Source organism: Tinamus guttatus, unplaced genomic scaffold, assembly GCF_059628265.1.
Source record: "Tinamus guttatus ecotype Peru unplaced genomic scaffold, ASM5962826v1 Tinamus_guttatus_pri_ptg000546l, whole genome shotgun sequence".
In the NCBI taxonomy this organism is placed as follows: Eukaryota; Metazoa; Chordata; class Aves; order Tinamiformes; family Tinamidae; genus Tinamus; species Tinamus guttatus.
The window spans coordinates 2451094-2474627 of NW_028289080.1; the positions used below are offsets into that span (position 1 = coordinate 2451094).

Below are 23534 nucleotides of genomic sequence, written 5' to 3' on the forward strand. Positions count from 1 at the left end.
GGGCATGTGGGGGTGTTGTGGGGCGCGGGAGGGGTTGTGGGGAGTGAAGGGGGTTGTGGGGCTCACAGGGGGTTGTGGGGCACGGGGGGGTTGTGGGGAGTGAAGGGGGTTGTGGGGCTCAAAGGGGGTTGTGGAGCTCACAAGTGGTTGTGGGGTGCAGGGGGGGTTGGGCTCACAGGGGGTTGTGGGGCAAGTGGGGTGTTGTGGGGTGTGAGGGGGGTTGTGGGGCTCACAGGGGGTTGTGGGGTGCAGGGGGGGTTGTGGGGCTCACAGGGGGTTGTGGGGCAAGTGGGGTGTTGTGGGGTGTTGTGGGGTGTGGGGGTGTTGTGGGGCTCACAGGGGGTTGTGGGGTGCAGGGGGGGTTGTGGGGCTCACAGGGGGTTGTGGGGCGCAGAGGGGGTCGTGTGGGGAGCGCAGGGCCGGAGGGGGTCCAGGCCGGCCCGGGGCCGCGGGTGTTGGGGGTCTCAGCGCCCTGGGCCGGTCCCTCGGCCGCCCCCGCAGCGCCTGGCCCTCGGGACGAGCCCCTGCCGCAGCCCCGCGCGGGGCTGACGCGCGCGCCGGCGCCATGGCCGACACGCTGGAGTTCAACGAGATCTACCAGGAGGTGAAGGGCTCCATGGTGAGGCCGGGCGGGTCGTGCGGGGCCCCCCGGGGCGGCCCGTGCGGGTCCCCCCGGCGCTCAGAGCCGCCTCCGCCGGCAGAACGACGGGCGCCTGCGCCTGAGCCGCCAGGGCGTCATCTTCAAGAACAGCAAGACGGGCAAGGTGGACAACATCCAGGCGGCCGAGCTGGCCGAGGGCGTGTGGCGCCGCGTGGCGCTCGGCCACGGCCTCAAGCTGCTCACCAAGAACGGCCACGTCTACAAATACGACGGCTTCCGCGAGTCGGTGAGCGCGCGGCGGCCCCGGGCCCTCCCGGGCGCTCCGGCGGCTCCCGTTCGCGCGGGCGCCCCGTGACGGCGCCCGCTCCGCTCCCTCTCCCCGCGGCAGGAGTTCGACAAGCTCTCGGACTTCTTCAAGGCGCACTACCGCCTGGAGCTGGCCGAGAAGGACCTGTGCGTGAAGGGCTGGAACTGGGGCACCGTGCGGTTCGGAGGTGAGCGCGGCGGCGCCGGCGCGGGGAGGCTCCGGAGGAACCCGCGGGCCCTCGGATCCGACCGCGGCGCCCCCGTCCCGCAGGGCAGCTCCTCTCCTTCGACATCGGCGAGCAGCCCGTGTTCGAGATCCCGCTGAGCAACGTGTCGCAGTGCACGACGGGCAAGAACGAGGTGACGCTGGAGTTCCACCAGAACGACGACGCCGAGGTGTCGCTCATGGAGGTGCGCTTCTATGTGCCCCCCACGCAGGAGGACGGCGTCGACCCCGTCGAGGTGAGCCGCCCCGGCCGCGGGGCCGGGCCCTTCCGCAGGGGGCCGGAGCGGGGCCGGAGCGGGGCGGGCGCGCGGGGCCGCGTCCCAGCCGTTCCCTTGCAGGCCTTCGCGCAGAACGTGCTGTCCAAGGCGGACGTGATCCAGGCCACCGGCGACGCCATCTGCATCTTCCGGGAGCTGCAGTGCCTGACGCCGCGCGGCCGCTACGACATCCGCATCTACCCCACGTTCCTGCACCTGCACGGCAAGACCTTCGACTACAAGATCCCCTACACCACCGTGCTGCGCCTCTTCCTGCTGCCGCACAAGGACCAGCGCCAGATGTTCTTCGTGGTGAGCGCCGCGGCGCGCCGGCAGCGCCGCCCGGCCCGCCGCCCGCGCCGCCGCCATCGCCGCCGCCTCCTCCCTCTCGCAGATCAGCCTGGACCCCCCCATAAAGCAAGGCCAGACCCGCTACCACTTCCTCATCCTGCTCTTCTCCAAGGACGAGGACATCTCACTCACGCTCAACATGAATGAGTGAGCCCCCCGCCGCTGCTGCGGGGCCGCTCGGGGATGTGGTGGGATGCCAAGGGCCCCATGGGGACGCGGAGGGACGCAGGGGGCCGTGGGGACACGGAGCCACTCGAGGACGCGGTGGGATGCCGGGGGACATGGAGCCACTCAGGATGCAGTGGGATGCCCGGGGATGTGGCGACATGGAGCCACTTGGGGACATGGCGGGATGCCGGGGGCCGCGGAGCCACTTGTGGATGTGACGGGATGCTGGGGGCTCCGTGGAGCTGCTCGGGACGTGGCGGGATGCTGGGGGCTATGGGGACACGGAGACGCTTACGGATGTGGCAGGACGCCAGGAGACGTGGGGACATGGAGCCACTCGGGATGCAGCGGGATGCCCGGGGATGTGGGGACGTGGAGCCACTCGGGAATGCGGCGGGACACCGGGGGACACGGAGCCGTTCGGGATGCAGCGGGATGCCCATGGACGTGGGGACACGGAGCCACTTGGGGACATGGCGGGATGCCGGGGGCCGCGGAGCCGCTCGGGATGCAGCGGGATGCCCAGGGACGTGGGGACATGGAGCTGCTCGGGGACGTGGCGGGATGCCGGGGGCCGCGGAGCCGCTCGGGACGCCGGCACCCCGCGCTCACGGCGCCCGCGGCCGCGCAGGGAGGAGGTGGAGAAGCGCTTCGAGGGCCGCCTCACCAAGAACATGTCGGGCTCCCTCTACGAGATGGTGAGCCGCGTGATGAAGGCGCTGGTGAACCGCAAGATCACGGTGCCCGGCAACTTCCAGGGGTGAGCGCCGCCGCGCCGGCGCCCCGGCGCCCGGGCCCGCCGCCGGCTCCGCGCCGCTCACCGCGGCCTCCCGCAGGCACTCGGGCGCCCAGTGCATCACGTGCTCCTACAAGGCGAGCTCGGGGCTGCTGTACCCGCTGGAGCGGGGCTTCATCTACGTGCACAAGCCGCCCGTGCACATCCGCTTCGACGAGATCTCCTTCGTGAACTTCGCGCGCGGCACCACCACCACGCGCTCCTTTGACTTCGAGATCGAGACCAAGCAGGGCACGCAGTACACCTTCAGCAGCATCGAGAGGTGGGCCCGGGCGCGCGCCGGCCCCGCGCCGCGCCGCCGTCGCTCACCGCCGTCCCCCGCCCCGCAGGGAGGAGTACGGGAAGCTCTTCGACTTCGTCAACGCCAAGAAGCTCAACATCAAGAACCGCGGCCTCAAGGAGGTACCGGCGCCCCGCGCCCGCCGGCACCTCCGCCCCGGGGCTGCCGCTTTCCTTCCGCCCAGGATTTGGCTGCCTTTATTTTTTTTTCCTTTTTATTTTTCACCTCTTTTTTTTTTTTTTTTCTCTCCTTGCCCCTGTAGAGAAAAAAGGTCCGTGCGATCCCCCTTCCTCTCTCTCCTCCTCCTCCTCCTCCTGGTGCAGGTTTCCTCTGCATGGCCGTGGTGCTCCATGACTAACCCCAGTAACCCCAGCATGACTCGGGAGAGGCCCTAACTCGCCTAACGCCTCGGGGCGCCCCTCGCGCTGCCCCACCGCGATTCCCGGCGGGGGGAAGGAGGGATCCGGCGGGCGTCCCGCGCGGAAGCGCGTCGGGAGCTGCCCTTCCCGGCGGGCGGCGCTGACCCCGCGCTCCCGCAGGGCATGAAGCAGAGCTACGACGAGTACGCCGACTCCGACGAGGACCAGCACGACGCCTACCTGGAGAGGATGAAGGAGGAGGGCAAGATCCGCGAGGAGAACGCCAACGACAGCAGCGACGGCTCCGGCGAGGAGACGGGTGAGCGCGCGGCGCGCGCCGGCACGTCCCGCCGCCCCCGCGCCGGCCCGGCCGCGCGCCCACCCCGCGCTCTGCCCTCGCAGATGAGTCCTTCAACCCCGGGGAGGAGGACGACGACGTGGCCGAGGAGTGAGTGGGCGCCGGGGCGGGAGGGCGGCGCTGGGGCCGGCGCCGCTCGGAGGCGCCGCGAGCCCCGCGCTGAGGCCGCCCGCGCGCAGGTTCGACAGCAACGCCTCGGCCAGCTCGTCCAGCGGCGACGGCGACAGCGACCGCGACCGCGACGGCAGGAGGGCAGCCAAGAAGGCCAAGGTGGCCAAGGAGCGCAAGCCCCGCAAGAAGCAGGCGGAGGTGAGACCGGGCTGCCGGTGGGGACAGCGAGGGGACAGCGAGGACGCGGCGGCTGCCCGCGCTCGCCCGGCTCCCTCGTCCCGTCAGCGTGCCGCCGCTCTGCCCTTCCCAGAGCAAGAAGGGGAAGGATCCCAACGCTCCCAAGAGGCCCATGTCGGCCTACATGCTGTGGCTGAACGCCAGCCGCGAGAAGATCAAGTCGGAGCATCCCGGCATCAGCATCACCGACCTGTCCAAGAGGGCCGGGGAGCTCTGGAAAGCCATGTCCAAGGAGAAGAAGGAGGTGAGCCGCGTGCCGGCGGGAATGGCGGCACGAGGGGGTCCCGGGCTGCTCCGTGGTCCCGGCGAGCAGGGCGGCGCGGCGGGCCCGTGCTCGGCCGCGGAGCTCTCCGGAGGGAGCAGGAGGGAAAGCGGCTTTGCCCCGGGGAGGTGGCGAGAACGGTGCCACCGCGGCGCTCTGCCCCGCAGGAGTGGGAGCGCAAGGCCGAGGACGCGCGGAGGGACTACGAGAAGGCCATGAAGGAGTACAGCGGCGGCGGCCGCGCCGACGGCGCCAGGGCGTGAGTGCGGCCGAGCGGAGCGGCTCCGCGTCCCCGCGCGCTCCGGGCACCGCCAGCGCCGCCACGCCGCCCCTGTGTCCCCCCCGGGCTGCAGGGAGAGGTCCAAGAAGAAGAAGAAGAAGCAGGAGAAGCAGGTGAAGGGCAAAGCGGAGAGGAAAGGCGGCACCAAGCCCTCGCCAGCCGCCCGCTCGCCCGCCAAGCCCCTCGGCGAGAGCTTCAAGAGCAAAGAGTTCGTGTCGAGCGACGAGAGCTCCTCGGCCGAGAGCAAGAAGGAGGTACCGGCCCCTCCGCGGGCGCCTGTCCCTGTCCCCCGCGTGTTGGTGGCAGCCCCGCTCACCCCTCCGCTACACCCGCGCGGCCCCCACAGCTCCCAGGGCGGAGGCCGTGTGTGCTCGGAGGCGTCAGCGCCTCGGCCTGTCCCCAGCGGGGAGCAACAGCCCTCACGTTGTCACCCTGACGTCCCCTCTCGTCCTCTCCCGCGCAGGACTCGGAGGAGGAGGGAGGCGCCAGCCCGGCGCCCAGCTCGGAAGACTCCGCGTCCGCCTCGGATTAGCCCTGTCCCGGGGCGGGCACGGAGCGGGGCCGGCGGCACCCGGGATACCCCCGGTCACCCTCCTGCCGCGGGTGAGCACCGGCTGCCGGGGGGCCGCGCGGGGCCTCGCGCTCGGCCCCGGTTCTCATCAATTTATTTTTTTAAAATACTCAGGCTCTTTTCAGTCTCCTTTATTTTTTCCCTTTCTATTTTTTTGTATTTTGGGTCCGTTCGCGTGGCAAAGCCGATTGAATAAAAAAACCCCTGCGAGGGTGCGAGAGTGGGTGCGAAGGGGACGGTGGGTCCTCTACCAGGAACTGCGGGAGCCGCGGGCAGCTACAGGCGGCGGGCGCCTGTCGCGGGGCCAGCGGCTGAGCTCACTCGCGGCCATTAGCGGCCCCTAATTCCGTTAGGGATCCATCAGGAGGCCCCTGCGCTCCATCCCCACGCGCTTCGGGAAACCCGAAGCTCCCCGGAGCGCTACAGGCGGCCGCGCGGGCCTCTCATCCGATTAGCGCCTCATCTCCGGCACCGCCGGCCTCCCTTCCCGCTCCGGCTGTAACTCAATCGCCGGGGCGGGCTCGGCGGGGCCGTTTCCCGGCACCGCCGCCGCAGCGGGGGTTGCCGGGGTGTTGCGGCCGCCTGTGCGCGGCGGAGGGCTGTGGGGCAGACCCGGTGTACAGGGCCCGGGGGTACCGCGCCCCGCGGGGTGACGCTGCCCCCGGGGGCGGGGGTACCCCCGGGCGCGGGGCCGCTCTGGCGCGCGCTCTATGGTGCGCGCGGCGGGGGGGGTGGCCCTTCCGGCCGCCGCCTCTATGGCGCCCTCCCCCCGCACAAACGGACCAGGCGGGGCAGGGGCCGCTCTGGCCCCCTTCTCTATGACCCCCCGCTGCCCGAGCAGAGGGGCAGGGGCCTCTCTAGCCCCCTCCTCTATGATCCCCCCCCACCTCTGGCGGAGGGGCCCCTCTGTCTCCGCCCCCTGGTCACGTGGCCTCCGCGGCCACGCGGCGCTGCATGGCGGGGAGGGCGGGGCGGTCGGCGGCGGGGGGCGTGGCCCGGCGGTGCTCATGAATATTCAGCGCGGCGGCGGCGGCGGCGGGTGAGGCCCGCGGGGCGGCCCCGGTGCCCGCGTGGGCGGAGCGGGACGGGCCGGGCTGGGCCGCGGCGGGGCGGGCTGGGCCGCGGGGACGGAGCCGCTCCCGGTAGGGCGGGCGCGGGGGGCACGGCCGCCACTTGAGCAGGGGCGGCGTTGCCGGGGCGACGCGCGCGGGCCGCGCCGGGGGCGCCGGTGCCGGGGCCCTAACGGGGAGCGGGGCCGCGTCCCCCCCCAGCCCCCCCGCGGCGGCGGGGCGGGGCGGGCCGGGCCGGGCGCGGCGGCAGGGGCGGCCCCGAGCGGGTTTTTCCTGTCCCCGCAGCCTCCGCCGTGAGTCACGGGCGGCGACGCGGGACGCGGGCCCCGCCATGCGGGCGAGGTGAGCGCGGGGCCCGGCCGCGCGGCGGGGAGGGGGCCCCGGGGGCGGCACCGGCCGGCGGGGGGCGGGGGTTGGTACCGGCGTCCGCGGGGTCGCTACAGGTGGCCGGGAACAGGCGGGGCGGCCGCGGCGCGCGGTTGGAACGGGGCACGGCCGCGTGCGGGGGGCTACAGGCGCACGGGGCCGCCGCGGGCTACAGGCGGAGGCCGCGCACAGGCGGCGCCCGCAACGCGCTCCGTCCCGCAGGCCGTGACGCCGCCGCCGCCAGGACCCCGCCGCCGCCGCCATGGCCTCGCGGCCCCTGCGCCCGCCGCCGCCCGGTGCAGACGCAGGTAACGGGCCCGGCCGCCGCGGGCGCCGCCGTGAGCGCCGGGCCCCGCCGACGCGCCCGTCTCCCCCCCGCAGGCAGCGCCCGGCCCAAGCCGCCCGTGCGGCCCAAGCCCCGCGTGCCGCCCAAGCCGCCCGTGCCCGCCAAGCCCGCGCTGCTGCTGCCGCCGCCACCGCGGCACCCCCGGCCCGAGCTGCCCTCGGCCGAGAAGATCAACCGCCTGGCGGGGCCCAAGCCCTACGGCGGCGGCGGCGGCGCCGGGGCCCTCAAGCGGCCGCCGCTCGGCGCGAAGGTGCCCGATGCTCCCAATGGGAAGGGGCTCCCGGCTGCCGGTGAGCCGGGCTCGCCCCCCGCCGCCGAGGCGCCGCCGCGCAGGGCCGCCGGTGCCGCCTTCAAGGTGACGCCGGTGCCCGTGGCCGCCAAGCCGGAGCGCTTCCCGGGCACCACCGTGGAGGAGATCCTGGCGCGCATGGACAGCCGGGACGGCGCCGGCAGCCCGGAGCGGGGCCGCCTCTCCCCGTTCTGCTCCGAGGCGCCGTCCCGCTTCGGCTCCAAGGCCTTCGCCGCCTTCCGCGGGCGGCCCAGCGCCGAGGCCGAGCCGGCGGCGGGCGCCAACGACGACGACGGGGGCCCCGCGGCCGCCACGAGGTGAGCGGCGCCGCGCCGGGGAGGGAGGTAGCGCCGCCCTCCCGAGGGATCCCGGGGGCGCGAGGAGCTCACGGGCTGCCCGCGTGTCCCCGCAGCGGCTCCCCCGCCGCCGGCGCGGGCTGTGCCGGGGCGCCCCGCGGACGCCGGAGGCCGCCATCGCCGCCTGACGTGAGTTGCCGGGCCGGCCCCCTGCGGCGCCGCTGCGCTCCTGGGCTCTCTCCTTCGGGGCTCTCCTGTCTCCTCCGGGGCTCCCTCTGTGCGGGGTGCGTGCGGCGGCGCCGCCGGCCGGGGCCGCGCGCGGGGACACGGGGGCGGCCGCGGGCGCCGCCGGCCGGGGCGCAGGGAGCGGCCGTGAGTCACCCGCGGGGATCGGGTGACCGCGCAGGTATGCGGCGCGACGGGCCCCGCCGGGCGCCCCGCCAGGCCCCGCGGACGCGAAGGGGCCGCCCGGTGACGCGGGGCCCGGCCGCTCTCCCCGCAGCTCTGCCCTCCGCCGCCCGGCGCCCCGCGGCCTCCCGCCTGCCCCGCGGCGCCTCCGGGCGCTCCGTTCCGGCCGGCCGAGCTGCCCGCCCCGGCTCCGGGCTCCCCCGCGCCGCCGCCCGGCTCCCCCGCGCCGCCGCCGCCCCGGATCCCGGCCGCCTCCGCCCCGGGAGCCCCGGCAGCCACGGCCCGGCCCGGCGCCTCCCGCCCGCCCGGCTCCCCGCACGCCCCCGGCGAGGGCTCCCCGGGCACTGCCAGCCCCCCGGGCACCCCCGGCTCCCCCGAGGCCGGTGCCGCGGCCTCCAGCCCCGAACCGGAGCTTCCCGCTGGAGTCTCCCGCCCGCCCGGCTCCCCGGAGGGCCCCGAAGACTCCCGGGGCGCCGGCTCCGGCGCCGGCTCCCCATGCCCGGATGAGGCGCTCCGGCAGGGCCTGGTGGAGCCGTCAGAGCAGACGCTGGGCAGTGATTCCGCATGGAGCCTTTCCCAGTGCTTGGAGTGGACGTTCCCGGGGGTCAGAGGCACTGGCTCCCCGCCCAGCTCGCCCGTCCCGGAGGCGCCCGGCTCGGGGCCCTCGGAAGAGGGCGAGTCGGACGGGGACGGTCCTTGTCCCGCTGCCCCGGGTTCCCAGGGGGATGGCGGATCCCACGAGCCCGGTTCCGAGGCGGCCAGGAGCCCGGGAGCGCAGGGCGACCCGTGTCCGGGCGGCCCCGTGGGCCAGCGAGAGGCCGAGGGCTCCACGGAGGAGGAGGAGGAGGATGAAGAGCAGGACGGCGCCCGGCTTCGCGTGCCGGCCGCGTCGGAGGCGCCTTCCCAGCGCTTCCCGCCGTGCGGAGCGGCGCCGGGCGCGGGCGGCCGCCCCGTGAGCCTGCAGGGCCCCGGTGGGCCGGGCCGCGGCGCCGCGGGCGCCGAGCGGGAGCCGGAGCGGGACCCGCGGTGGCTGACGGAGCTGCTGGCGTCGCCCGTGGGCCCCGCGGCCGGGGCGCAGGTGGGTGCCGCGCTGCGGGAACGCCGCGGGCACCGTGCCCCGGGATAGCTCCCTCTTTGGACCCTGCTGCCCGTTTTTCCTCCCTAACGGGCCGTCCTGCTGCTGCTTCCGTCCCGTTTGCCAGGACCTGCTGGGCTGGTCGCGGAAGGACCTGCGCAGCGAGTTCGGCATCGGCGGCTCCCACCGAGCCGGCGCCTTCGATTGGAGCCCCGGCGCCGCGGCCGCGCAGCGGGATTGGCCCGGCGAGGCGGAGCCGGAGCGGGAATCGGGGAGCAAGCGGCACTGGGACGGCGACGCCGGTGACGCGGAGCGGCAGGACGGGCCCTTGGGCGGCGCCGAGCGGGACTGGGGCAGCGGCTACAGCGGGCCGGAGCCGGGCTCGGATGGCAGCAAATCCACGTGGAGCCCCAGCTACGGCCTGGCCGGCTACGGCGCCGCGGAGCCCCGCGCCGGGGACGGCCCCTCGGCCTGGCCCGCGGGATACGGCGACGCTGGCATCGAGGACAGGGTCGAGAGCCCGGACTGGTCCGGCCCGTATGGCAAGAGGGATGCGGAGAGCAAGGACAAGGACCTGACGCTGGGCTGGGCCGGCAGATCCAGCACCGCGGAGCCGGGGAGCCCGGAGAAGGAGTTTTGTGCCAGCAGAGCGGCTTGGGACAGCGGCTACAACACTAAGGAGCTGGAGAGCCAGGACAGGGAGTTCAGCCCCAGCCGGCCGGCCTGGGATGGGAATTACAGCGCCCAGGATATGGAGAGCCAGGACAGGGAGTTCGGCCCCGGCCGGCCGGCCTGGGATGGGAATTACAGCACCAGGGACAGGGAATCACAGGATAGGGAGTTTGGGCCCGTCCGGGCTGCCGAGCCCGGTGAATACAGCGCCAGGGACCGGGAGACGCAGGACAGGGAGTTCAGCCCCAGCCGGCCGGCCTGGGATGGGCATCGCAGCGCCCGGGACAGGGAATCGCAGGACAGGGAGCTCAGCCCTGGCCAGGCCCCCTGGGCCGAGGGCTACAGCGCTCAGGACAGGGAGAGGCAGGACAGGGAGTTCGGGCCCAGGCGGCCGCCGTGGGCCGGCGAGCCCGTCCCCGGGGATGCGGAGAGCCGGGACAGGGATCCCGGCACCGGCCGCCCCGCCTGGGCCGGCGGCCGCGGCTCTGTGGGCGCCGAGGAGGAAGGCGGAGAGGTGGGAGCCGGCCGCACGGAGCCGGCCGACGTTTTCCGCGTGGGAAAAGGAGCCGGCGGCCCCGCCGAGCCGGAGCCCAGCTGGAGCGGCGCGGCCGGGCCGGAGAGGCGCTGGGATGAGGAGCTCGGCCTCAGCGTGGCCGGGCGCCACCACCACGTCGGCGCCATCGGCACGGAGCGGCCGCCGGATGCGGCGAGGGCTGGGACCGCCGCGGACCAACCGGCGCCCTGGCCCGGCGAGAGGAGCTCCCGGGAGCCGCAGGAGCGCCCGGAGCCCCGGGAAGCGCTGGGAGATTGGCACAGGGATCTCTCCTTCGGCGGCCTGGATGGCGCTGGAGCGGACCGCGCGTCCTGGGCCGCGGGCGCCCCGCACGGCGAGGCTGGAGCCGCGGAGCCGGACTGGGAGCGAGCGCTCGGCGGTGCCGGCTGGAGCGCGGAGCTGTGCGAGGCCGAGGCCAGGCGGCGGGAATGGGCCAGCGCCTTTGGCGCCCGCTGCGCCGCCCGCAGCGCCCGGGAGCAGGGGTGAGTGGGAGCCGCAGGAGCGCCGGTTCCTGCCGGACGCGAGTTCCTGGGAGCGCGGTTCCCTGGGGACCTGGTCCTGGGGAGGCCGGAGGCTCTGTGCCCAGCCTGTCCCGTGCCTCTGGGAGCAGCCCCAGGCCCTCCTGGTGCCTCCGTTTCCCCAGGAGGGGAGGGAGACGGGGCTGAACAGGAGCTGCAAGGTCCTGTCTGGTCTCCCCGCGCAGGAGCCCCGGAGGCGGCCGGGAGCAGAGCCCGGTGCCCGGGGATGCTCCGGAGGAGCCGCCGGCTGCGACGCTCCCCCGGGATGAGCGCCCGGCCCCGTGGCAGCGACGCGGCTCTGCCGATGGCGGGGACCTGCCCGAGCGGCCTCTGCGGAGCCCCAGGGCCTCCTCGATGGAGCCGGAGGCTGCGGGTGACACCCCAATGGATGAGGATGAGGATGAGGAGGCTGCAAGTGACTCCCCGCTGGACATGGAGGCTGCGGGTGACACCTCAGTAGATGTGGAGGCTGCGGGTGAGACCCTGCTGGATGAGGAGGCTGCAGGTGACTCCCTGCTGGATACAGAGGCTGTGGGTGAGATCCCACTGGATATGGAGGCTGCGGGTGACACCCGGCTGGATATGGAGGCTGCGTGTGACGCCTCAGTGGATGCGGAAGCTGTGGGTGACACCTGGCTGGATGCGGAGGCTGTGGGTGAGACCCCAGAAGATACGGAGGCTGCAGGTGACACCCGGCTGGATGCGGAGGCTGTGGGTGAGACCCCAGAAGATACGGAGGCTGCGGGTGACACCCGGCTGGATGCAGAGGCTGTGGGTGACACCTCGCTGGATATGGAGGCTGCGGGTGGCACCTCAGTAGATACAGAGGCTGTGGGTGACTCCCCCCTGGATATGGAGGCTGTGGGTGACTCCCCCCTGGATATGGAGGCTGCGGGTGCCTCCCCGCCGGGGAGCCCGGAGGCGCACTCGGAGCAGGCGGACGGGAGGAGGTCGCCCCCGTGGCAGGAGCAGCGGCTCTCCTGGGGCCCCGCGCAGGCCGAGGACCCCGGCGAGCTCTCCGGGCAGGAATTCCCCTTCCTGGAGGTGAGTGGGGAACGGGCGGCGCGCGGGCCTCTCCTGCCGCCCGGGGACACGTGTCCCCTTGAGGGGCGGCAGGTTGGGGTCCCCCCCGCGCGGGGCCGCCCTCCCGCCGCGGCACTGACGGGGCCATGCAGGACACGGAGCTCCTGGACTGCGCCGTGTACCGCAGCAAGGCCCAGCTGGGCCGCACGCGGGGCCACCGCGCGCCCGCCCTGCGCCCCGCCGCCGCTGCCGCCTGCGTCTTCCAGGACTCCACAGGTGAGAGGCGGCGCGAGGGCAGCGGCGACGCCGCGCGGGGCCCTCGCTGTGACACCGCCGTCCCCCTGCAGAGCCGCGCGGCGACGACGACGATGACGAGGCTGCCGAGGAGCCCCGGAGCCGGCGGGCGCGCGCGGCGCCGCCAGGCAGGGCCCTCAAGGTGCCCCTGTTCCCCGGCCTCAACGCGGCCGCCCTCAAGGTAAGCCGTGGGGCCGGCACTGGGCTCGGGGCCCGCGGAAGCGGCCGCGGCGGCGGTTTGAGCCCCCGGCGCGGTGCCGCAGGCCAAGCTGAGGGCCGCAACCGCTCGGCCGAGGAGGGCGCTGCGGGCGGCGACGGCCGCGGCGGCGCCAAGGAGCCGCACGTGCAGCGCTCCAAGTCCTGCAAGCTGCCCAGCGCGGGCGGCAGGGCCCTGCCGCCACCGCCCCGGCCCGAGAGACCCGCGGGGTGAGCGGGGCCTGCGGGGCTGCGCGCGTGCGGGGACGGCGGCGGTTGGCACACGTGGGGTGTCCGCGAGGGGGTATGTGGCCTGGCTGTTACTGCCTCGGCAGTGGCTCTGTGCGACTGTTGTTGGAGGTGTTTGCCTTGGCCAGAGGTGTTGTGAGCAGGTGTCCCCGCGCCACTTGGGCAGGGGAGCTGTTGGCTGCAGGGAGGGCGCTGAAGGGTGTGAGGGTGTTGGGGTGTCACGGGGTGAGGTTCCTTGGCGAGGGCTGTAGCTGGTGGTGCACAGGCGCTCGGAGCACTCGGGAGTGTGTGGGGGTGTAGGGGGTTCTGGACCACAGGCGTTTTGGGGGTGTTGGAGGAGTAAAGGGGTTCTGGGAGTAAAGGGTACCGCAGAGGGGTGTTGGCAAGGGTGGTGGTTGCGGATGTTGGCCTGTCCCTTTTGGTGGTAGCGAGAAGGTGTTGGGCACAGCCGGAGGGCGGCGGTCTCATCCACGCATCGGGTGTCGGGGCGGTCGGGGCATTGGGCACAGCGGGGTGCAGCGCGGCGGTCTCGACCGCGTGGCGGGTGTAGCGATGCTCACGGGCGCCACATCCCCGCGGTGTCCCGCGCAGGCCGGACGCCGCCGCCCCGCACTGGCTGCAGGCGCTGAAGCTCAAGAAGAAGAAGCCGTGAGCGGCCCCCCGTGAGCGGCGGCCCCGCGGCCCCCCGTGCCGCTCACTCCGCTCCCGGTCTCTCCAGGCTCCCGGAGCTGCCGGTGCCACCCGGCTCCACACACATCTATGCACTTTGAGCGATGCTCCCGCGGCGCCCCCAGGCTCCCCCTTCCCTCCGGCCACCCGACCCTGTCCCCCGTTGTGGGGAGGGGAGAGGGGCCGCCTGCCCGTTCCCGCGTCCCCCCTCCCCTCCAGCCGCGGAGCAACAGGTCAAGATTTCGGTGCCACTTTGCCAAGACAATAAAACATTTTCGGTTGGTTCGCGTGGGCTCCTGGTCTTGTGTCCCCCCGCCCCGGGGTTGGGTGTGCGGGGTCACCCGGCGCGGGGACGGCCACCAGGAGGAGCTCGAGCCCTTCCCGCGGCCCCGGCAGCGGGAGGCGCCGCCGCGGGCCCACGGCCGGACCCCCCCGTTCCAGCGACGCCACCGCCGTCCCCTTGCGCCTCCCTGCGCCGGCTGGGACGTCCCTCCCCGCTCCCTCGGGACCTGTCACACACGGTCACGACCTTCCCGCTGCCCCTGGCTCTTCTCCCCCGCTCCCGTAGGAACCCGGAGCTGTTTATTTTCCTTTTCCCCCCTCCTCTGGCAGAGGCTGGCGGAAAAAGGGAGCGAGCAGCTCCAAGACCTTATTTCTTCCCGGGTAGGATGTGAGTAACTCCGAGCGCCTTCGGAGGAAGCGGCTGGATCCCACCTCCCTGGGGGGCCACCGATAAGGGGGGGCCTCCCCCTGGAAGGGCAAAGCCGGCCCCAAAGCGCCCCCGCTGCGCTGCCCGGGGCGGCTTCCCAGCCCCGCGGCTGTATCCGCGGACTCGCTCCTTCCCTGCGGAGCGAGCGCCATCCTGCTCGCGTGTCCCGCGCCATCCTGCTCGCGTGTCCCGCGCCGCCTCTCCCGCCGCCCCAGGGAGGAAGGAGGCGCGGGACCCGCTCCCGAGCCCTTCCCTGGGGCTGTCCCGGAGCGCCGAAAGGGAGCGGGAAGCTCCGCTCGCCCGGGAGCAGCCCTGGCTTCCCGCCCCGTCTCTCGTTCTTCCAAAGCTTCCCCCGCCGCAGGGCTGCGCAAAAGTTCGGTCTTTTCCAAGGCAGTCCCGCAAGGCAAAATCCTGGCGCTCAATTCCACCTTTTTCATGTTTTTCCCTTTTCCCCCCTTCTTGCACTCGGGATATATAGATAAAGACCGGGTGTGCGCGTAGCTCCATACACCCCTGCCGCCCGCGGCGTTGCCCGCGGGAGAGGGTTACTCACCCCTCCGTGCTACCTACGGAACCCAAAATAGCCGGGCTGGGTATAAATAGCGCTCCTTCGCCCTCCGAGCGGGAACAGCTCCCTTTGCGGCGCTTCCCGCTGCGATCAGGGCTTTCATTAGCATTTTTATTTCCCGATTTTGTTCTCTTTCATTAGCTGATGGGCGAGAGCAGCGTCTGCCCCCGCCGGCGCGGGGCTCCCCTCGGCAGCAAACGCAGCGGCCGCAGGTCCCTAATGCCCTTTTCCTCGGCAAAAAGAAATCGCCCAAGTGCCCCCTGCGGGTCCCTGCAGCCCTAGTGCCATTAAAGGGTTAACTCTGGGCTTGCTGTCCCGGGTCAGCAGAGGATTTTATTATTCACCGTGTCCCTCCCAGACCTGTGCCCGCGCTCCCGCTTCGGGGGCGGCTAGCAGGGCGCTGCTTGAAGCAGCTCAGGTCCCTTCGCAGCCCCCGGGGGCCTCTGCTTGGAAAAAACTTCCCCGAATTCCCCAATCCTATCAGGGAGCTGCCGCGGCTCCTTTTCATCTGCTATCGCCTGCATTTGCGCTGCTCGACCCCCCGGTGATTGCGTTACCGCCGCGCGGAGCTTTGGGAGCCGCCTCGGAGCGGGCGCTGGGTCGGGCTGGGGGGGACACGGGTCGCCCGGAGCCCCCTTCGCCGGCCCGGCCTTCACCCCGACCGAGCCGGGGGCCCGGCCGGGCAAGGGCGCTAAAAGGAAAAAGGGGGAAAGGAAAAGGGGCAACAGGTAAAACCTGCAAAAATGCCGAAAAAGTTGCAAAATGCAGACCCTGCCAAAGAAAAAAAAAGGCAAAAATGAAAAAAAAAAAAAGGCAAGCAAAAGAAGAGCAATATATAATTTAGAAAATAAAACAGTTATTTGGGGGCTGAGGGGATATTTTTCCATTTTCCCGGGTCCCCGAAGGTGCTGCCACGGGGGGCAGCGGGGTGGCACCGTGGGGCGTTGGGGGCGTTGCGGGTCCCCCGCGGCGCCCCCCGTCCCCGCTTGGTGCAGGGAGCGCAGGTCCCCCCGCCACCAACCCCCTCCCCGGGCGGGCAATTCCCACGGGGCCGGAGCGGGAGGAAGGAGGAGGAGGAGGAGGAGGAGGGCGGGGAAGGGGTGGGAGCTCGGGGGGATTCGCGCCCGGGGCTGGGCCGGGCTCAGAGGAGCCGGAGCGGTCAGCGGGGCCGGGGATGAGCTGAGCGGGCGGCATGGAGGAGGTGACGGAGGGCTACGCGTACGGCGAGAACCAGAGCGAGTGCGAGTACGCCGAGTGGGCGCCCTCGCCGGCGCTGCTGCCCGCCATCTACCTGCTGGTCTTCCTGCTGGGCACGGCAGGCAACGGGCTCGTCCTCTGGACCGTCTTCAAGGGCGGCCGCGGGCGGCGCCGCTCGGCCGACACCTTCATCGCCAACCTGGCTGCCGCCGACCTGGCCTTCGTGGCCACGCTGCCGCTGTGGGCCGCCTACGCCTGCCTGGGCTACCACTGGCCCTTCGGCACGGCCGCCTGCAAGGTGAGCAGCTACCTGGTCTTCGTCAACATGTACGCCAGCGTCTTCTGCCTCACGGGGCTCAGCTTCGACCGCTACCTGGCCATCGTGCGGCCCATGGCCACGGCCAAGCTGCGCTCGCGGGTGAGCGGGCTGCTGGCAACGGCGGCGCTCTGGGCGCTGGCCGCCCTGCTGGCGCTGCCGGCCATGGTGCTGCGGCGCGCGGCCGCGCTGCCCGGCGACGCCAAGGTCACCTGCTACATGGACTACGCCGGCGTGGCGGCGCCGGGCACCGAGGCCGCCTGGGAGGTGGGCCTGGGCCTCTCGTCCACGGCGCTGGGCTTCGTGGCGCCCTTCGGCGTCATGCTCACGTGCTACTTCTTCATCGCCCGCACCGTGGCCAGCCACTTCGGGCCCGAGCGTGGCGAGGGGGGCCCGCGCGAGCGCCGCCGCCTGCTCACCATCATCGTGGTGCTCGTGGCCACCTTCGGCGCCTGCTGGCTGCCCTTCCACCTCGTCAAGACCGTCTACGGCCTCATGGACCTGGAGGTGCTGCCCTGGTCGTGCGCGCTGCACGCCTTCCTGCACAACCTGCACCCCTACTGCACCTGCGTGGCCTACGGCAACAGCTGCCTCAACCCCTTCCTCTACGCCTTCCTGGACCCCCGGTTCCGCCGTGCCTGCGCCGCGCTGCTCTGCTGCCGCCGGCCGCCCGCCGCCACCGCCGACAAGTCCAACAGCGGCTCGTCCGCGGCCAAGGCACCCGCCGAGGCGCCCGCCGCCGCCAAGGCCGAGCACGCCACGCAGGAGACGCTCTTCCGCGGATGAGCGCGGGGGACGGGGCGTGCGGTCGCCGCCGGGTGCCCTCGGGCCTGCCGGCGGTCCCCGGGGCGGCGGTGGCGCGGAGTTTGCGGGCAAATAAACGGAGTTTTGGTTGCAAGAAGCTGCGCGGTGTGGCCGGTTGCCTCACTGGGGGCGGCACAGGGCTCGGCGGGGGGCGTGCGGGTGCGCAGGGATTGCGCTGCAGGGCTGCGCGTGTGGGTGCACGTGAGCGTGTGTCGCACAGGGGCCCGTACGCCCACTCTTACAGAGGGGCCTTGCAAAGATTCCCCCCTCCAACCATGTCCCCCCCCCAGCACCTCGATTTGCAGCTGGGGTTTGTGGCAAACTGCTCCTAGACCCTGCACTGCCGCACGGGGAAAGGAGGAGCCGGCTGCCCCAAAGAGCCGTCCCGGGGCCAGGGCGGGCACCACCAACCCCATTCCAGGGGCTTGGAGCTGCGCTGTCCGTGCAGGAAGCACCAAGCAGCCGGGGAGGGCTTGGCACGCTCCGGCGGCTGGGAAACGGGGATGCTCCCGGGGAGATAAACCCTGCCGGGAAGGGCGGCTTTCGCTCTTCCTCAGCTCAACATGCAGGAGAAGGGGGGGGAAACATCCTGGCGGCGCCGCTAAATAAATCTCGGCCGTCCCCCGTCCCGTTTGCTATTTCCAGCGGCGCTTTGCAGCCGCCGTGGCCCTTGGCCCCGCTGCTGCTCGGAGAGGATGCGGCGCCGCTGGCACCGCTTCCCCTCGGCCGCCGCGCGCCCCGCTCGCCCTCGCGCTGGGAAGCGGCCAAGGAGCCAAATGCCCAGCTCCTCGGGGACGTCCCTGATCCTCGGCCGGAATTAAGGCTGCAATAACAACAGGCGAATGGTTTTCCGGGATATGCGGACGGCCCGGCAGCACCGAGCATCGCCGGCACTCGGCTCAGGCGCGAAGGGGTTTCGGAGGAGGGGGAAGCGTTAAAAGTTTGGCCAAAAGGAGGTGTCTTTCCCAACGCCTTTCCAGCTTCCCAAACGGGCGGCCGGCGGTGTTTTTGGGAGCCACATCCCCTCCGATCCCCTCCTTCCCGGGGCGAGGAAGCGCTGCAGGGCGCCTGGCCAACAACACCGGGAGCCACTGACTTTCTATCCGGCTCTTGGAGATTTCCCTTTCCCTTGGAGGAGGGAAACGGTCTGGGATGGGGTGGGGGGGGGGTTGAGTCTTGGGATGAAGGCGGGGGGGGAAATTGGGAAAAAAGCCAAGGCCGGTGCGGGGGGAAGGGGCCGGGGGCCAGGCCGCCCGTCGGAAGGAGATAAGGGAGCTGCTGCCTTCCTGGAGGCCGCGCGGGGCCGGCGGGGGGGCCGGGATGCTCCGCGCGGGGCTCATCCCGGCCGGATCCGGCGTTTCGGGAAGGTGGCGGCAAGGGGGGGAGAACGAGGTGTTGTTTTTCCCGCGGCGCCCCGCTGGGACGGGCGGGCGGGTGGACGCTCCCGCCAAATGGCCGGGCGAGCGCGGAGATAAGCGCGGCCTCCCCGGCGCCTTTGAAGCGGGGCCCGGTTCCTGCTTGCCTCCGGCCCGGTTTGGGCCCCGCGCGCTAAAACGGTACCCGGGCGCCAACGCGGGGGGCACCGGCAGCACCCGGGGCCGCGGCGGGGCCGTGTGGTGCCGCCCGCCACCCCCATCCCACTCCGTCGCTGCGGGAATAACAGGAAGCGTCGGGAGCCACGGGGAGGCTAATGGCTTCTGCAGGCCGCGTGCCTCCGCGCGGAGCGGGCCCCTTCCTGGCGGGAAGGGCAGCGGCGGCACGGCGCATCCCGCATCCCGCCCGCGTGCACACACGGCCCCGGAGAGCTGCCACGGCTGCAAAAGTCGGTGTTTATAAAATGTGCTCAGTACAAAGGGTCGGGGGGGGGGTTGGTTTGGTTTGGTTGGTGCCCCTCTCCCCACCTCCTTCCTCAGGTTTGGCCTCCCCTTCGCCGCTCACGGACATGCAGAAGGGAGGGAGACAGGGAGGAGGAGGGAGAGGGGGATAGAAAGGAAGAAAGAGAGAAACTGGAAGAAGAAATAAAGAAAAATGAAAAAGGAGGGAGAAGAGGAAAGAAGAAATAAAAGGGAAAAGCAGAGAAGAAGGAGAGGAGAGAGGAGAGGAGAGGAGAGGAGAGGAGAGGAGAGGAGAGGAGAGGAGAGGAGAGGAGAGGAGAGGAGAGGAGAGGAGAGGAGAGGAGAGGAGAGGAGAGGAGAGGGGAAAAAGGAAGAAAAGCAGAGAGAAACAAAGGAAAAATAAAATCAGAAAAAGAAAAAAGAAAAAGGAGGAGGAGGAGATGCCAGCAGGGCTCACATGCCACGGATCCCCCGGCAGTTCCCTGGCGGAGTGGGAAAGCACCGGGAGCCGCAGCCCTTGGGTCGTGTCCCGTGTGGGGCGGCCGGGCCGGGAGCCCCAGCAAGGCCACCAATGTGGGTACCGCAGTGTGGGGCAGCCCCGGTGCGGGCACCGTCGCTGCCGTTGCTGCCGCGTCCTGCCCGCTGTGGAGCCCGCAGGACGCGGCCCCGGCAGCGCGAGGGCAGCCCAGGCCGCACGGTGCGGCCGAGCTGGCACGCTGCCTCTGTTTTCCTGTTTTCCACCTCACTTCAGGGTTGTTTGGTTTGTTTGGCTGGGTTTTGGACCACGCACACATGGACGCTCTACTTGGACACACCAGAAATGCAGGTTGACAAAAAAAAAAAGCAATTTGAGGGAAAATTCCCCTCTCACGAGTGAGGGGCGATGCTCAGACCGCTCCAGCCCCTTTCCTTGCTCCGGGCTTCCTCCGCGCGAGGAGGGCGGGAGACCCGAGCCCCAGAGGAAGGCGACCCCGGCGCAACGTGGGATGCGTGTGGCCACCACGAGGAAGGCAGGTTTCGAGGCCGGGCAAGGAGCAACCGGCCATGAGAAAGGCCTCATTGATGAGCCCTGTGTGCATCGGCTGCCGGGGCGGCCGCAGGGACTGGGACACGCGCGCGCAGGGAAGGAAGCCGCCCAGGAGGACAGAGGGACGTTGTCTTTGCTTTTCCGTTCTTATTTTTTGAGTTTTTTTCACCTCCTTCACCTTCTGCCGGGATTCACCAAGACGCCCTGGGCCTCCCTGGGGCACCCGGCATCCTCTTTGGTCCGAAACCGGCACCAAACCTCCAAAGAGGGAGGCGAGGGAAAGGGCGAGAGCTGCACGGAGGCAGTGCTGGGCCGCGTTGCGGGGGCCTTCGGTGCCCTGCTGGCTGCCGGCTTGGCCGTCCATGGAGCTCCTCACGAGGAAAGGTGACTGCCAGCCCCGGCCGCCTCGACCGGCACCGGTCTTGGGGCACGAGTTGGGTTTTTCTTGGCTTTGACTGGCTACCCCAAGCAAAAGGGTTTGGCTTTCCGGAGGGGAAGGTTTGGAGGAAGAGGAGGGAAGGGAAGCGGAGGGTCGCATCCCGATGGCAGGTGGTGCGGCTGGACACGGCCAGCGCCGCGCGCCGTACCTAGATCTCCTCGTCCTCGCTGGCTTTGCTCCAGCGGTGGCAGCAGTTGGCTGTGATGCCCAGCAAGAAGTTGGTGGCCACCGACGCGATGGACACCACGAAGCCCACGAAGGCGATGAAGAGGTAGTCGTCCAGCGTCAGCGTGAGGTGGCAGGCCTTGAAGCTCTCTTCCGTGAGGGAGAAGAGCGGGGCACCCGCCACCTCGGGGGGCGCCCGGCACTCAGCCATCTGCGAGTCTGTGAGGGGATCCCACGCAGTGGGGGGGGTTAGGGTCCGCGAGGTGGCACTGAGGTCCCTCCACAACCTCTCCCACCCATAACATCCCCCTCCTCACGCTGGGGTCCCTCCAGTGCATCTTCCACCCGTTCCACATTCCTCCCCAAGCTGGAGACACTGACATCCCTCCACCACCTCTCCGGCCGATACCACATTCCTTCTTGGAGGGGAGGCACCGAGGGCCCTCTGCCACCTCTCCGTCCCACACCACGTCCCGTCTGGCCTGGAGATGCTGAGGTCCTCCCACCACCTCCACCACCTCCCTCCCCAGGCTGGCGCCACCGGGGTGGCTCCACCACCTGTCCCACGTTGCCCCCACAGCCCCGCGGGCACCGGGGCGCCTACCCGAGCTGCAGCGCTGGACGCGGCTCCGCAGCCACTTGAGGAAGGGCTCCATGGTGCAGCCGCACACCCAGGGGTTGCCGCCGATCTGCAGGGTCACCAAGCCCGGCAGGCCCTCGAGCGCCTCGAGGCTGAGGGCGCCCAGGGCGCCGTAGCTGAGGTCCAGGTCCCGCAGCTGGGCCAGGCCGCGGAAGGCCTGCGGGTGCACCTTGCGCAGCCCCGGGTTGTGGCTGAGGTCGAGGCGCAGCAGCCCGCGCGCCTCCAAGAACATGTCGGCGGCCACGTGGCTGAAGTTGTTGTAGCTGAGGTCCAGGTGGGCCAGGCGCGTGGCGGCCAGGAAGAGGCCGGCGGGCAGCTCGGCCAGCGAGTTGTTGCGCAGGTCGAGCACGCGCAGCTCGGCGTAGCACGCCAGGTAGCCCGGCGGGATGCTGGCGATGCGGTTGTGCGCCAGGCTCAGGTTGCCCGTGTCCAGCGGCAGCTCGGGCGGCACCGAGAACAGGCGCTGCCCGCTGCAGTCCACCGCCTGCCCGCGGCAGCGGCACAGCGCCGGGCAGCTGGCGCCCGCCAACGCCGCCGCCGCCGCCACCAGCAAGGGGCTCAGCAGCATGGCGGCCGTCAGCGGCGCCCCCCGGCACCGAGGGGGCCTCCGGCGGCCATGCCCGGCCCCGCGGCGCTCGCGGGCACCGACGCGGCTCCGCCGGCCCCGGCGGCGGGCGGCCTGCGGGAGACACGGAGGGAGCTGCGGCGGGGCCTGCTGCCGCCACCCCCCGGCCCAGCCTGGCCCCCCCGCCGCCGCCGCCGGCCCCTCGTACTCACGCGCGGCCGCCGCAGCTCCCGCTGCCGAGCCCCGGCGATCCCGGTGGGGCTTTTCCCCACCTCCGGCCTCCCCTCCCTCCTCCTCCTCCTCCTCCCTTGTCTCTCTTTCTCTCTGGCTCCTTTATTTTTTATTTATTTTTTTATTTTTTTTTAATTTTTTTCCTCCTGGAGGGCCAGATACTGACGTTGCTCGGTTGTCTCTTAGCAACTGCCTCCACATCCCTGAGCAACAGGAGAGCAGGATGCGGAGCCCGCCGGAGCGCCGGTGCCGGGCGAGGGCATGGAGACACCCTCCCTCCTCCGGCCACGCGCCCCTACCCAATTCCCCTTCCCATTTATCCCGCTGCTCCCTATAGCTGCCGTCTCCCCACTGTCTCCGCAGCTTTTCATCCACATGGGCAGCAGACTCCCACCCCATTCCTGCATCCGCCAGCACCAGCCCTTTCCACAGATCCCGGGATCGGCACCCGCTGCTGCTTGATGCGGTGGGTCCTGCTGGGGCCCCCCATGGGACTCGGGGAGCCAGATGCAGCCAGACATCCCTGGGGCCAGATGCGGCGCAGGCAGACGTAATTAGAGATAAGGCTGCAAATCCAGCCCGCAGGCTCCGGGAGCACCGAGGTTTTGCTTTTCCACCCTCCCAGCTCGCGGCGTTGAGGGCTACGTCCGCGCTAATACATAAAACCAGAACGTGGCCTGGCTTTAATGTCCCCTGGGGGCAACCGGCGCAGCAGAGCACTCCCCGCTCCCCATGGCTCTGCCTCCTCAGAGCTCTGGGTTTTCTTTTTCGCTTGGATTCAGAGCAAATAAGCCCCAAAGGCTGGAGGCGGTGAGGGGGAAGAGAGATCCAAGATTTCTTTTGCATTTGGCTCTGGAGCAAATACTGGAGGCAAGTGGGAATTCCCTCCCCGGCGCTGGTCTCGCGGGCATCAAGGAATGGGAAAAACAGCTTGTCCACCCTCCCTGTGGATCCTCTCCCTATCCCGTGGATCCTCTCCTTATCCCATGCCACTTCAACAGTGCGGGGCTTTTGCAGCAGAGGTGTTCCCTGGGAATAGCGGGAGACAGGGATGCGCTGGGACAGGGATGCTTGACTTTACTTTGGGTTCCTTTCCCTCCAAAATCCGTTTTTCCTTTGGCTGCCGCTCTTTGCAAGTACGAGCTGCTGGCGGAAAGCCAAAAGCCAGATCTGCTTTCGGATTTGGCCGTGGTGCGCTCGTGCCAAGGGAGGGTTTTAGCCTTTTCCAGGCTTTGCAAGCGCTTAAGCAGCTTTGCACTGGTGTCGGACCGGCCTCTGTGCAGCCAGGGGACCTGGCCAACCCTACTTTTTGCCTACAAACTTGGCTAAAATGTAGAGCCTTTGCCCAAAGACAGGAGTACAGGGTGAGGCCTCTGTTCCTTTTCGCACCCAGCACCGCCCGCATCCCCAGCACAGCCACTCTGGGGCCAAGTTTGCGTGTTTTTGGCTCGCAGGATTAGCATTTCTTGCGTGTTTCCGCACGCGTTTTGCCCAGGGAGGTGCCAGACGTGCTCCCGCACCCCGGCTTGATCGACATGTTGGTGCAAACAGCTCCTGGCCTTGATGAAGCGGTGTTTTGCCTGCGGCTGTTTTTCACTCTCGGGTGCGTGCGAATGGCTCAGAGGTGACTCCGGCCTGGATTGAGACTCCCAGATAAACCTTCGCCCCGACCCCTTCCTCAACATCCCCCTTCACAGCGGCTCTGGGAGATTCCTTGGGCGTTTTAGCTCTTTATCAGCCCCACCTGAGCAGGCACTGAAGCCACCTGAGATTTTTTCCAAAGCTTTTTTCTTCAACAAAAACACCTGAGTGGTGACCGGGAATGGAGTGGGGGGTGGGTAGGGGGGGAAAT

The 23534-nt window shown here is 70.8% G+C and overlaps 4 protein-coding genes across 4 annotated transcripts; 3 read left to right on the plus strand and 1 right to left on the minus strand.

The window, feature by feature from the left end:
• The first annotated feature begins 498 nt into the window (after window positions 1-498).
• SSRP1 (structure specific recognition protein 1) lies at window positions 499-5158 on the plus strand. Its single transcript, XM_088534317.1, has 16 exons — window positions 499-619; window positions 702-887; window positions 990-1095; window positions 1179-1369; window positions 1472-1702; window positions 1785-1888; window positions 2541-2669; window positions 2746-2967; window positions 3035-3107; window positions 3525-3663; window positions 3747-3792; window positions 3882-4011; window positions 4124-4294; window positions 4480-4571; window positions 4666-4846; window positions 5056-5158. Exons 1-16 carry the CDS (start codon window positions 566-568, stop codon window positions 5122-5124), a joined length of 2124 nt encoding a protein of 707 aa, XP_088390443.1. The 5' UTR covers window positions 499-565; the 3' UTR covers window positions 5125-5158.
• A 1703-nt stretch (window positions 5159-6861) lies between these two features.
• Window positions 6862-13169, plus strand: CNOT12 (CCR4-NOT transcription complex subunit 12). Its single transcript, XM_088534256.1, is given in 10 exon segments — window positions 6862-6915; window positions 6917-7500; window positions 7557-7726; window positions 8019-9016; window positions 9141-10720; window positions 10942-11800; window positions 11932-12055; window positions 12127-12261; window positions 12343-12499; window positions 13109-13169. Coding segments are annotated over 10 exon segments (4722 nt in total).
• A 2462-nt stretch (window positions 13170-15631) lies between these two features.
• Window positions 15632-16762, plus strand: APLNR (apelin receptor). Its single transcript, XM_088534153.1, has one exon. It carries the CDS (start codon window positions 15656-15658, stop codon window positions 16760-16762), a length of 1107 nt encoding a protein of 368 aa, XP_088390279.1. The 5' UTR covers window positions 15632-15655.
• A 3451-nt stretch (window positions 16763-20213) lies between these two features.
• LRRC55 (leucine rich repeat containing 55) lies at window positions 20214-21454 on the minus strand. The gene is made up of 2 exons (XM_088534173.1): window positions 20851-21454; window positions 20214-20465 (listed from the first exon to the last, which is right to left on the minus strand). Exons 1-2 carry the CDS (start codon window positions 21452-21454, stop codon window positions 20230-20232), a joined length of 840 nt encoding a protein of 279 aa, XP_088390299.1. The 3' UTR covers window positions 20214-20229.
• Between the last annotated feature and the right edge of the window lie 2080 nt (window positions 21455-23534).